The sequence below is a fragment of the Mytilus trossulus genome, chromosome 1, assembly GCF_036588685.1.
Source record: "Mytilus trossulus isolate FHL-02 chromosome 1, PNRI_Mtr1.1.1.hap1, whole genome shotgun sequence".
Taxonomy (NCBI): domain Eukaryota; kingdom Metazoa; phylum Mollusca; class Bivalvia; order Mytilida; family Mytilidae; genus Mytilus; species Mytilus trossulus.
The window spans coordinates 29558587-29571756 of record NC_086373.1 but is presented as its reverse complement, the minus strand read 5'-3'; the positions used below and the strand labels follow the sequence as shown (position 1 = coordinate 29571756).

Here is a 13170-nt window from a genome sequence, read left to right as displayed (position 1 = left end):
AATTAAGTGACTAAGGTTCTGGAATCATAGCCTAGACTAGTAGTGATGAGAGATTAAAACTATTCTACAATTATGTATGCACATCTAATATACAAAGAGAAGATACATGTATCAATTTAAAGTTCTAAGCAGATGTTTATATTTTGTCATGCAAGAAGAGAGGAAAGCATATACATTGTACTACGAATGTCTTCTTACCTATTCATTTCTGTAAATAACAATAAGAAAAACTCAAAAAGACTGTTAAAAGTATCATAGAGCCATACTTTACACTGGTTTGTTGATGCTATCTTGCTGAAATTTTTTTTTACATTCTAGAGGGAAGAAGTTTTCGATATATATACATGTACAATAGTACAGTTTCATATGACAAATGGTAATGTATCCTAAAACTATTCATCAACCTTTACTCTGTCACAGCTATAAAGATTATGTTATGGAGTCTGTTGGTGCATCTGAAAATCAGACTATTATAAACCAATTAAAATTGCTCTTTACCTTACACTATCAAAATATCAAATACCTTTAAAATGTCATATGTCTCTGGTACATTTATTGGGATGAATCCTGCTTGTACTCCCTGGAAGAAATAGGATTAAAGGTGTAATGGTGTTTTGTTATAGTTGAGCAATTTTATATGAAATTTATTAAATATTCCTACCATGAAATTACATATGGAATATGGTTGCTTTCACAACATGTTCTAATCCCAATTAACTTTGAAAGGTGAATAAAAATTACATCCATAAGATCAAGGACTTATATCTATAAAATTAGAACTTGTTTTGTCTTTAGTCAAATTTTTTTTAACAAATTTCACATTTCCATTCTCTACTCTATGTATTAGCTTCTTGCACACAATTTCTATGGTTAATTTTCAAACTTTGATTCAACATTTGCAATATAATCATTACAGTTGTTTATTTGTTATGTGCAGGGATGAACCCTAAATTGAAGTGCCATTTCACAATGAGTGAAAAAAATGTCCCTGCGCATTGCTGTTTTAACAATTTCAGAAAACACTGTGAGTAAGGAACTTTTACAGATATACATGATATTAAAATGGCAAAACATGTTGCACCAAAAACACCCTTTACCTTTATTTATTACTCAACATGAATGTAATTCTCATATTTACCTCAATGCAGTATTCTTTGAAGGAATCCAGACACTTCACCATCATGTCACTTGTTATGATTCTTCCAGATCCATCACCTTTAGTCAATCAGTAACAAAAGTTAATATTGGTAGTGTTAGGCATTCCTTCATTCAACATTATTTCAGAAACTATAATAAATATTTTCAACAGAGGAAAATTGTAGAAATTACAAATTTGCAAATTGGAACAAATTTGTGCTTTATTTTCAATTTGAGGCTCTCAATGTGAAATAAGATTAAAATCAAAATTAACAGTTTAATAGTTTTCTCCTTTTTTTTTTTATTTGACACATTCCCCCTTTACATTCTCAATTTTATTACTATAGATTATAAGTTACTATAATAATATTCAAGATAATAACCAAAATCAGCAGAAGTTGTCTGGAAAGGTCAGGGCAGATAAATCTCAAACCTTAGAACTTATGCAACAATTGTCAGATTGCTCTAAATACTTCAGTTTCAGAGATATAAGCTGAAAACTGCATTTGTCGCTACGTTCTATGTTTAGCCATGTCCACCAGGGGATTATTAGACACATTTGTTAAAGTAGATACTTCAATGATGATTGTGGCTAAGTGTTGTTTAAGAAAATAAGATTTTTGTAAAAATTAATCACAACACACCACAATGATGACTGACGTCAAGTCAGGAAAAAAGTAATTTAACTATGTTTCAAAAACAATGAGATGGCACAAATTTATAAAACATGTAATAGCAAAACTGTTGTAATAGTTCTTACAAAATTATACACCTTATATCATGTAAATATAAGAAATATAGTTTATACTTTATAGTAATTTCACATTTTCAAACCTTTTCTCTTAGAGTGGGACACAAATGGTATATCCTCTGGCCAGTATGGTGGTCTGTTTTCCACCTTGTATGTTGATCTCTCACCTGCTCCTATCAAATTAAAAATTGTTTTCTTTTAATAAAACGGCTAAATGTAAATTCACTTTTACTAATTGTGACTCAGATGGAAAGGTGTCTCATTGGCACTCATACCATATGTTTTCCTATCTAGCAAAATGAAAGGTCAATAAAATGGAATCAGGTTTTTCATTACAAATACACGAGCGATTACTATAATATATGAGCTATACTGTAGGGAAGGTTTAATACAATTTTTAAATAATGTGTAGAAATGAATCATAAAGTATTAATAACTTCCTCCTCTTGTTCAATTAACGTTAAGAGTACTCCCATTCTATTTTTATTAAAATTCATAAAAAGAATTATACTAATTCAATTAAGCTTGTAGTAATATTAAATGGAATTGAAAGCATTAGAAAATGTGTCTATTTTTAGAAGAAGACATTTCATGCTTAATACAGAATGTGTCTTGCTCAATATTTTAGCACACCCATAACATAACAAAATGAAGCATTAAAAGATGGACTAAACTATCGAAATTTAGAATTGCGTAGATAATATATCAAAATCAAATTTATAAAAATCAAAGGGGAGCTGATGTCAATAGATATAAACATTATCCAAAATTTCTTGCAAGTTTTTGAAAGCATTCTTTATTTGTTGTCTGAAATCTGGATAAATCGCCAATCTTCCTTTTATTAATGTATAAAACCCCATAACTCTGAAACTATAATCTTAAATTAATAAAAAAAAAAAAGGAAAGGGAGCCCATGTCAATATATACAAATAATTCACCAAATTTTTATGCAAATTGGATAATTCAGTTTTGAGTTAATGTCCCACATTTTGACAACAGAAAAATAGATGAAACAACAGACAAACTGAGAGACAGACAACAGTATAACAGAATCAGGCTTATAAAAATCAAACATGCTTTTAAATAATATTTAAGTATTTACAGATGTTATGTCATAATTGTTTTTTGAAAATTATTAGATATAGACAATAATAGTGCATTGACTTGACATATCAACAATGTAAGGATTGGGCACAGCCTCACATTTCCTAACTTTAACTTTTAACTGTACTAGATTCTTATTTTACTTTCACTTTCACTTTCTATTTATATCTACAATGTCGATCTAACAACCTCTATTGTTCGGCTAACCGCACAACCGCGAAATTTGTACTTCACTGTTTGATTTCATGTTCAATATTGTCCTGAAGACGCCACGTTTGTTGGCGAAACATAAATTAATCACCATGCGGTAATTCATGGGTCTTGTTGTCTGTAAAGTCATTTAATTATAAAATAAATAAGTTTGTGTTGTTCCACGACACAAGCTGAAGGGGATTGTCCTGAATATTAAATATAATTCTGGATATACAATTTAAATATTGATGAGAAAAGTGATATTGGGTCAGCGACTGTATATAACAAAGAAATATACAGTCAACACAACATTGACTGTTCAAATAGAACGAGTGCAGTATAAATGTAAATACTTATCTTTTGAACTAATTCATTTGTAAATGTTTTAATATACCGGTATTTCAGGATTTTTAATATGCATTGAGTATAAGGTTTAATTTGATAATTATGAATTGTATCTATTACCTTTATTAAAACTTAGTTGGGAGTAGCTCTGTCTAAGAGTATTGATCTTGACATTATTAAAATCAATGTCAAGATCAATATTTCTAATGTCTATAGTGGGCTTGTCATCTGAAAAATAGCAAATAAACAAATAAATTAAAATTAGGCTTCATATAAAAAAACAAATATTCATCAAGAAATGATTAATGTAAACTACTACACTAGAAAAGTAATTAACTTCTTAGCAATTAAAATATTTATTACACAAAAGCAGAAAATATGAGACTGTAAAACATTATAATAGTTGTGTCCAACTAGAATTGAACCAACCTACAATAAATGTATTCTCCTTCAGATGAAGACTGTTTATGTACCTGTAAGTGGTTAGTTAAAAGTCATATTTCCATCACCAAAGGATTAACTAAGATAAAGGAAAATGTTAATAAGTAAAATAGTACAAGAGTTGTCTCCCATTGGAATTAAAACCAACCTACAATAAATGTATTCTCCTTCAGATGAAGACTTTTTATGTACCTGTTAGTGGTTAGTTAAAAGTCATATTTCCATCACCATAGGATTAAATAAGATAAAGGAAAATGTTAATAAGTAAAATAGTAAAAGAGTTGTCTCCCATTGGAATTGAACCAACCTACAATAAATGTATTCTCCTTCAGATAAAGACTTTTTATGTACCTGTTAGTGGTTAGTTAAAAGTCATATTTCCATCACCACAGGATTAAATAAGATAAAGGAAAATGTTAATAAGTAAAATAGTACAAGAGTTGTCTCCCATTGTAATTGAACCAACCTACAATAAATGTATTCTCCTTCAGATGAAGACTTTTTATGTACCTGTTAGCGGTTAGTTAAAAGTCGTATTTCCATCACCATAGGATTACATAAGATAAAGGAAAATGTTAATAAGTAAAATAGTACAAGAGTTGTCTCCCATTGGAATTGAACTAACAATGTATTCTCCTTCAGATGAAGACTTTTTATGTACCTGTTAGTGGTTAGTTAAAAGTCATATTTCCATCAAAAGAGTACTAAAAAACAGAAAGAAAATGTTTATTAGAAAAATGTACATGGGTTGTCTCCTGTTTGAATTGAACCAAACTTCTAACATGCAAGTAAAAAAATAAAAATAGTCAATTATCAGGTAGAAAGATAGATAGTCAGGGAATAATTACATCAGGAAAATCTTAATTAGCAACTAGTAAATGACTTGTTTTTCATGAGAATTCAACCATAAAATAAAAATATCAGATGCATACTGGTAATATATTCAGGACGACATAAAAAATTCAAGGGAGTAAGATTATAACAAAAAGGTAACAACTTAAGGAAAGGACTTCTATTAATGAGATTCCCTTTTAATACAGAATTAGTAATTTTTTGCAGAGGACAGATGAAATTAAATTTGATTAAGATAACCGCTCTATCTTGGACAGTTGAACTTCTGTTCATAAAACGCGGGGAATTTGAGAAACATGACGGATTTATAAATGAATTGAATTAAATTACCTTTTTGTGTTACTTCTGTGTCCATTACTGTAACATCTAATTTTTGGATATTCTCCTTCGAAAAAAATATCTTGCAACTTTGTTCATGACCTTAAAAAAAACCAGAAAACACATACTATGAATGTGCTTTATTTTATGGGTATCAATGTTCGTTGTTTGAGTAATATGTACATGTTTATGGGTTTTTAAATTCATGGATTTTAGTTTTCAAAAAAATTAAAAATTAAAAATTAAAGCCTTTAGAAATGAAGGTTACAAATAGTATGGATTGAAGAAAATAAGAAAATTGCAAACTAAACATTGACCTGTGTAAATTATAGTGATAACACTAATTAAGCCATGTATCATGTGATTAAGTGATCAACAGATTAAAGACCTTCCAAGGTGTTAATTAGGCCAGAAACATGTCACCTAAAGAAAACGATAACATAAACAAATGCTGTAAACGTATCTTGAATTGTCAAATAAATATATCAAAACCAGAAATCTGACTTTCATAGATTAAAATTAATTTTTGAAAATTAAAATATCCTAAAGTACATACAGTTTACATTGTTAAAAATTAAATGGGTTTAATCCTGCATGCGGTTGTAGTTCTATGACTGCTATTACAGTATTCTCAGATTTGGTGTTATTCAATATATGCTCTTGATCATATCAGTAGTCAAACCTACCAATGGGGATTTTTCTATGTTGTGATTTGGATAATGGTTGTTTTATTTCATGGGACACTTACACTTAAATTCATGGATATAGTAATCCACAAAAACCATGAAAATTGGTACCCCACGAATTAAAGTAATTTCACAGTAAATTGTAATGACGAAAAACAGATTTTTTTCCGGAATTGTATACACAATGGTAAATGCATCCTTTTAACCAATTCTTTGGATGGTTTGAAATAAAAGGTACATGTTTAAGTAAAGCCTCTGACTAAACATTGAGTTGAAAAAATAATGCAAAGACAAGTCATTCTACTTACCAAATGCATGAACAGCACCAGCATGAATATAAAAAAAACCCATAGGTGGAAATGCTGTTTCTGATGAAAATCTTTTCACCTAAAAAATATTTGACTTTTATTTTTATAACAAATAATCCATTAAATAAGATTTAAATTAATTAAATACTGTAGAAGACAGCACAACCCTAATCCCAAGGTAACTCATTGTAAGAACTTTAAGAATTATTTAAATCTAAATGACAATAAGAATAAATTAACAACAATAACAGTGAGACAACTGAAATTTAAACTTCATCCAGGACAATACCCATAATGCGCCTTGAAATGAGGAACTCAAAAGTCACGTGTAAACATATACAAGTTTACGATATGGGCTGAGCAACAGAAGAAAACAATACCATTAACGCCTATGTTAAGTTTTGTAGAAAGATGCACTGACATTACTGTATATGAGTGTCATAAAGTTTGGTTGATGCAAACTGGACTTTAGAGACAAGTAAAGAAAAAAATCAGAAATTTATCCATTTGTAAAGGGGCATAACTCTAGAATGGTAACAGTGATACCATCAAAATTTCAACTTGACTTGTTTTCGTTGTTATAAGCATAAGGAATTAGTTTTATAAAATTTTGTTTCAGCAAACTGAAATTAGAGAACACAAGCAAATTTAGGGATGTATAGACATACAGACAATGCTAAAATTAATGTCCGCTCAGAAATGGTGGAAACAATAAAATAATGGAACAGTTCAGTTCATGCTCTAATACAATTTTCCTGTGTGAATGGTCTTAAACGAGTCATTCTTGGGACCCTTTAGCTTCTGTTCCATGAGCCAAGGCTCAGTGCTGAAAGCCCTACTGTGACATATAATGGTCAACTTTTACAAAATGTGACTAGGAAGGAGAGTTGTCTGATTGGCACCATTGGCACTCCTAACACATCTTTCTTATATATCTGTTCTCATGGTTTATAATAAAATGTTTTTCTCTTTCTTAAAATATTTGTTTGAGCCTGATGAAAAAGGTTGTGTGTTTTTCTCAAAGAGTATTTTTCTGAAATACTGCTGTTTAGGTTAATTTACAAAAAAAAGTTAATTCTACTTGACATGCACTAAATCTATTGAGCGATTGTTTCGATTTTGAATTGGTACATAATACTTTATGATAATTGAATGTAATTAAAATCATAATCATGACTTTTTTATTGCTTTTTATACTTATTAAATATAGTTTGGCTAACACTTATTCAAACCTTATTGGCCAAACGCTTCACTCTTTTCAGAGCATTTTGCTCTTGAGCTTTCCACTCAGGTACTGGCAACACCTGCAGAGAAAATCTTTATTGATTAGGTTACATTTTTCTAACAAATAAATCAATGGAATTGTTTAAATATTGAAGCAATTAAAGTTTTATATATCATTAGATATAGATTAAGTTCTGCATAGATTTATTGTATACTAAGGATTTTTCCAAAAAAACAACTGAAAGAAATGTCTCTTTTTATACCAAACTTATTAATAATATGTTCATGTCTGTATTATCATTTTTAAGTGAAAACTATAAAAATAAGGAATGGAATTATTTCATGTTATCATACAGATGTTTTTAGTTGTGATTTTAAAATTTGACTTACAATTTGAAACATTTTTGTTCTGTTTTTAATGTGTTTTCTTATGTATGTTTTACACAAAATAATGTTGTTGTATTTATATATTGGTTAAAAAAAAAATTATATAAAAAAATAGAATAAAATAATTTCATAATTACCCTGGTTTTGCCATCAATGACATTTCTTGATTTTTTCTTTTGTTCTGAAACAAATGTATAATATAAGTAAATTTATCCTACATTCATCTCACTATTAAACTAAAAACTCTACTTCAGTTGTACATTTTTTACCTCTAATAATCAAATATTATTTATACCGCTTCTATCATTGTCTATGTAATTGTTTCGTCACTTTTGAGAAAATGTAGTCTTAGATCTTAACTTTATATTATAAGAACATCTGGGAGCACACAATTGGATTATAGTCGTATAAAAATATTATTGAGAAAGCGCTGATGGTTTAAATTTTTCATTAATTGACTATAAGAAATGCACTATGAAATAACTGTGATCTCAAACCATCGGGTAATTATGTTTGACTGTTTCAAGTGACAAATCAATTCATTTAATTCGTTTTAAGAAACCCAAACATTTGCAAATTAATTCAAATACATTTTTGTACATGTACATGTATGAGGTACATATAACAACATAATTTGTTTCTCTGGCACATTTTCAGAGCTTTCTTCCATTATTTCCTGAAAATAAAAAAAATAGTTTGATCCAAAAAGTTATTTTATAAAACAATAAGATGCATGGACATAATGCTTTGACATTTTGACATGGAATATATATCTGCAGACATAATAATTTAAGGTAGATTGATGGTATACCGCCATCTTTGATTGTAGGCCCAAGACCACAATTAATGACCCCCCTTTTCGTTGTTCACGAATAAAGTTCCCTTTAATTATAGTGTATTTTTTCTTTATTTTTTTTCTTTCCCTTTCTCATTCATTTCTTACCTTTTCTGGGGTGGGAATGAAAGAAGAGAGCTGAAATAAACTTTTGGATGTTTTATTTTCACTGATTTTAATAAGGAAAGAGTGATTAGGCCAGGTGCAAAAAGGTTATATTTACACTTTTTGGAACATCTCTTGACTTGCCTATAGGGGTATGGATGTGTATTGGCCAAATTTGTATGATGTAAACATGCAATTTTTCAGAAAATTGCATATGTTTTGGGACTTGAACTGTACATTACTCACACAAAAAATTAGACAAAAAGAACAGTTAAATTTTTTTTAATGCGACAAAACGTTATAAAGAAATGATAGAAGAATTAATTGTGGTCTCGGGGCTGTACAATCACAGTACAAAATTGGTCCATCTAAGGGGAGATAACTCTTTTAGTACAAAATTTATACTAGGCTAATAGGGAAATTTTTTATTTTTACTTGTGGCAAGAAAACAAGTTCGGTGACACCATGTTTTCTTTTTATTTTCTTAAAGCATATTAAGAAACCTAACTTCTCACAATTTATTTCAAAATTCTATCTCATAGAACTTTTTTTATGCACTCTTATGTGACTTTCTATGAACAAACTAACCAAATTTAGGCAATTTTTAACCACTCATAGCTTGAAAAATAGCTGGTGACCCATACTTTTTATTATATTTTTGAAAAAAGCATAGTAAAATCTTCATTTTGGAAAATTATAAGAAAATTCTGTCTCCAAAAAGATTTACTTATGATCTACCCTAATTAGATTTTCAGGGTTGATGAATTTTGGGTAATTAAATGCCACTTTTGAGTTGCGTTGACCACTCGGACGGACGGACGGACGGACAAGACGGACCGACCGACCGACCGACCGACCGACCGACCGACCGACCGACCGACCGACAGACAGACAGACAGACAGACAGACAGACAGACAGACAGACAGACAGACAGACAGACAGACAGACAGACAGACAGACAGACAGACAGACAGACAGACAGACAGACAGACAGACAGACAGACAGACAGACAGACAGACAGACAGACAGACAGACAGACAGACAGACAGACAGACAGACAGACAGACAGACAGACAGACAGACAGACAGACAGACAGACAGACAGACAGACAGACAGACAGACAGACAGACAGACAGACAGACAGACAGACAGACAGACAGACAGACAGACAGACAGACAGACAGACAGACAGACAGACAGACAGACAGACAGACAGACAGACAGACAGACAGACAGACAGACAGACAGACAGACAGACAGACAGACAGACAGACAGACAGTCTTCTCATTTGTATGCAAATATATATTTAAAACAAACTCGGACTACCAATTTTCTAATTTTAAAAAGAAAACGTTATATAAAAAAATCTTTCTTCCGAGTCCAGCAATGTTATTATTCTTGCTTGACTTCCTGTTCTTGCACTTGCCCAACATCTAGCCCGGCCAGGCACATTTTCCCGGGCCTCATACCGTTTGGCTTGGGAATAGGGAATGGGGAACTTAACAATGCCAAGTACACTCTGCCTCATCATATGTATTGTATTATTCTTGTGTGTAACGTATATTCAACCAAATCGTTAGGTTTCTAATTAAAAATCTTATTTATATTGGGTGTTTTACGTAGTTTGTCCAATATCCCAGAACTTGGGTAGACAAAGGGAAAACAAAGCCAGCCAGTAAGTTTGTATCCGCCCAGCCAGTAAGTTTGTTTCCGGCGGATATATCATGGATTCCATGTAGTAAACCCCACATTCTGCATTACCAGAAACAAAACCCTGTGTAATGTTGTATTGTGTAATAAATTTATTATCAGGCTTTCTGTTGCAATTTTTTCCTCTGTAATTATTGGCAGGATTTACTAATTTATCTTAATATAATATTAAACAAAACATACAAAATTAAGGCACTGATTATTAAAACTTAATTGTAAATTGTTCATTTTACGTAATTGTGCTAAATAAATAGTCTTTTCAAGAACTTTCTGCCCAAAATGTCAATTTCTTTGCTTATCGTCTTTAGTTTCAATGTATATATCAAGTTTAGTTTCGTCAACTTCATTTACCTTTGTTTACAAATTTTATACCATGTGTATTTTCCGTTACTCTTTTGTGTTGAGGTTAAAATGTAGTGGCTAAGCGTCTAAAGGAATAAGATAACATTAAATAAATGCTCCCGCACATCTCGCGTAGTTTTACTTAAACGAGACCTACCGAGGCTGATCCTTAAGGTTACTAGACGAATATGATCTGCTATTATAGCTCTCAAAATAGGGCGGAATGTGAATGTTTTTATAAGATAATTTACCATTGTTTTGCATATTATACATTATAAACACATGCAAGAGTTCAGAAACATCAATTAACTATACAATGGTATGAACAGGCAAGTGCGGAGATGTCCAGATCGGACGCAATAATAACGAAAACTCCGACAACTTTCCGAGTGGATTGCGTTGGTCAGTGTCCCCAAATGTCATTTTTATGTGTTTTGCATCGGTTAAAATCATCAGATGTGGATAAATCTCAAATTGCACCAATCACTATCATATAATGTCACACAATAAACAAGATATTGTACGACAGCCACCGGTTGCACCCCTCCCTAAGCCCTCGAAGGATCATATTCAACAAAAACATTGGAGTCAAAGAATACAGGAAACGGTTGTTTCAGCTCTACCTGAAGGGGAATTTGGAATACATCTCAAAGGTGGAGCAGATAATGGACAGTTCTGTTATATATCTGAACTTAAATTATCCCAGTTAACTTTCCATAATGGGAAATTATATGTTGATGATATTATTCTTGAAATTCAAGGACAGAAAATTGCTGGATATACACTGAGAGATGCAACAATATGGTTAAAGCAAGTTGGTCAAAATGGAGCACCCATAATGGTGAAAACTGTAAAAATTGGTGAGTAAAGAGAACACGCATAGGTTACTAATACTAGCTGCCAAAATTCATTTCTTCCGGCACAGAAAATTCACTTATGAGGGGGTCTCATTTGGGGGTTCCGATCCTGGATCCCGCTTACTGTTTTGTCAAATTCCCGTATCCCGTTTACACTATGTACGTAAGCAATGCTAATTTTTTTGTCATTTCCCAGGTCCTGCAAGACCTCATTTCCCGTTTTCACGACACAATAATTTGACTTTCACGTTTCACGCTTACGAAAAATCGGCAATCCCGTGTCACGCTTAGACCCCAATGAGACCCACTTATAATTATCCTAATCCATTCCAATGCCAAGGCTTAGGGATAACATGAAAACTGGCAGCTAGCAAATTGTACTTTTTCACCAATCGTCCTACTTCTAAAACAGGTAAAAACCCATTGAATGTATACATGTAGGTTTGACAACTTTCTCATCTTACACCTTGTCGGCTTATCATTATTAAAAGTCTGTCCGCTTGAACTTTTGACATGGTACAACAATCACCATGATCACTTTTCCATTGTGGCGTTAGATATTTTCTGTTGTGATGTCCAGTAAAGGCTGACAAATAGCAATAAGGTGTACATTGTTGTGAAAAGGGTTAAAAATCCTGCTGAATATAAGTCAGCTTTAATTTTAATCTAATGAAACATATAAAAGTCCTAATTACATTAACATGTATCATGCCAACTCACCTACATGAAGCTACAATGAAAAGGGATGCAGTCAAGTTGGTATTTACATTATAGGTCTATCAACTCGCCCAAATTATGAATAAAAGAATTCAAAGTGTACTGATCATGACATCAGTACTGAATAAAGGCTACACATATTGTACATGTACCAATGCAACTACCCCAACTTAATTATATAAATCACAATGACATTAATCATGCTAGATTTTAATTCACCCCACATATGAAAAAGGATGCAGTCCTGTTGGTACATACATTTTGTACATCTGTACATGTTCAGTCTGTCAACTGATCCCACTTTTGAATAAAAGAATTTAAATGTACATGTACTGAATTAAGTCTTACCCACAGTGGCCACTTGCCCTACTCATGATTTAAATAAATAGTTATTCAACACTATCAACCTCCTTGAAGTGAAATGGAAATTCAAGTATGAAAACATCACGCTGCAGTGCCTCTTGTCTGACACTAGTGTCACACACAGCACAAGGATACCCAGTAATTAAAAAAAGGCTGCTTTACTTTTTATGATTTTGAAACAAAGCCACAGAATTTATCAAATGTTATCGTAATCAAACGATTTAAAACAAAACTTACCAGTCAGATTTTCAAAACAAAACAACAAAACCTGCAGATGTGACTACTTTTACATTGTACTAACAAAAACAAGACACATATGCATGCTTATTGTAAATTAATGAATGAACTTTACATTGTATATCATCCTGGACGCATGATAATCGAGCTGGACGCGTCAGTTTTGAAATCTGTTACACATGTGAGTCCCTGGGATGCATCCTGATTTCATTGTTTACCCTTGCCGCCCCTTAGTCCCAAACACATTGTTTTGTC

The 13170-nt window shown here is 31.6% G+C and overlaps 2 protein-coding genes across 7 annotated transcripts in view; one reads left to right on the top strand and one right to left on the bottom strand.

Moving 5' to 3' along the window:
* LOC134721039 (membrane-associated guanylate kinase, WW and PDZ domain-containing protein 1-like) overlaps positions 1 to 13170 on the top strand; it is a 122134-nt gene that overhangs the window by 36976 nt on the left and 71988 nt on the right. For all 6 annotated transcript variants that reach the window (XM_063583745.1, XM_063583754.1, XM_063583771.1 and 3 more), the window contains exon 2: positions 10947 to 11601. In XM_063583745.1, coding sequence (XP_063439815.1) covers positions 11238 to 11601 — 364 coding nt within the window. In that variant the 5' untranslated portion in view covers positions 10947 to 11237. The remainder of the gene's footprint in view (positions 1 to 10946; positions 11602 to 13170) is intronic.
* On the bottom strand, positions 203 to 10995 carry LOC134711669 (uncharacterized). Its single transcript, XM_063572472.1, has 10 exons — positions 10899 to 10995; positions 7883 to 7926; positions 7367 to 7438; positions 6135 to 6213; positions 5153 to 5242; positions 3650 to 3757; positions 1972 to 2061; positions 1139 to 1215; positions 524 to 580; positions 203 to 208 (listed from the first exon to the last, which is right to left on the bottom strand). The coding sequence occupies exons 1-10, from the start codon at positions 10993 to 10995 to the stop codon at positions 203 to 205; spliced, it is 720 nt and encodes a 239-aa protein (XP_063428542.1).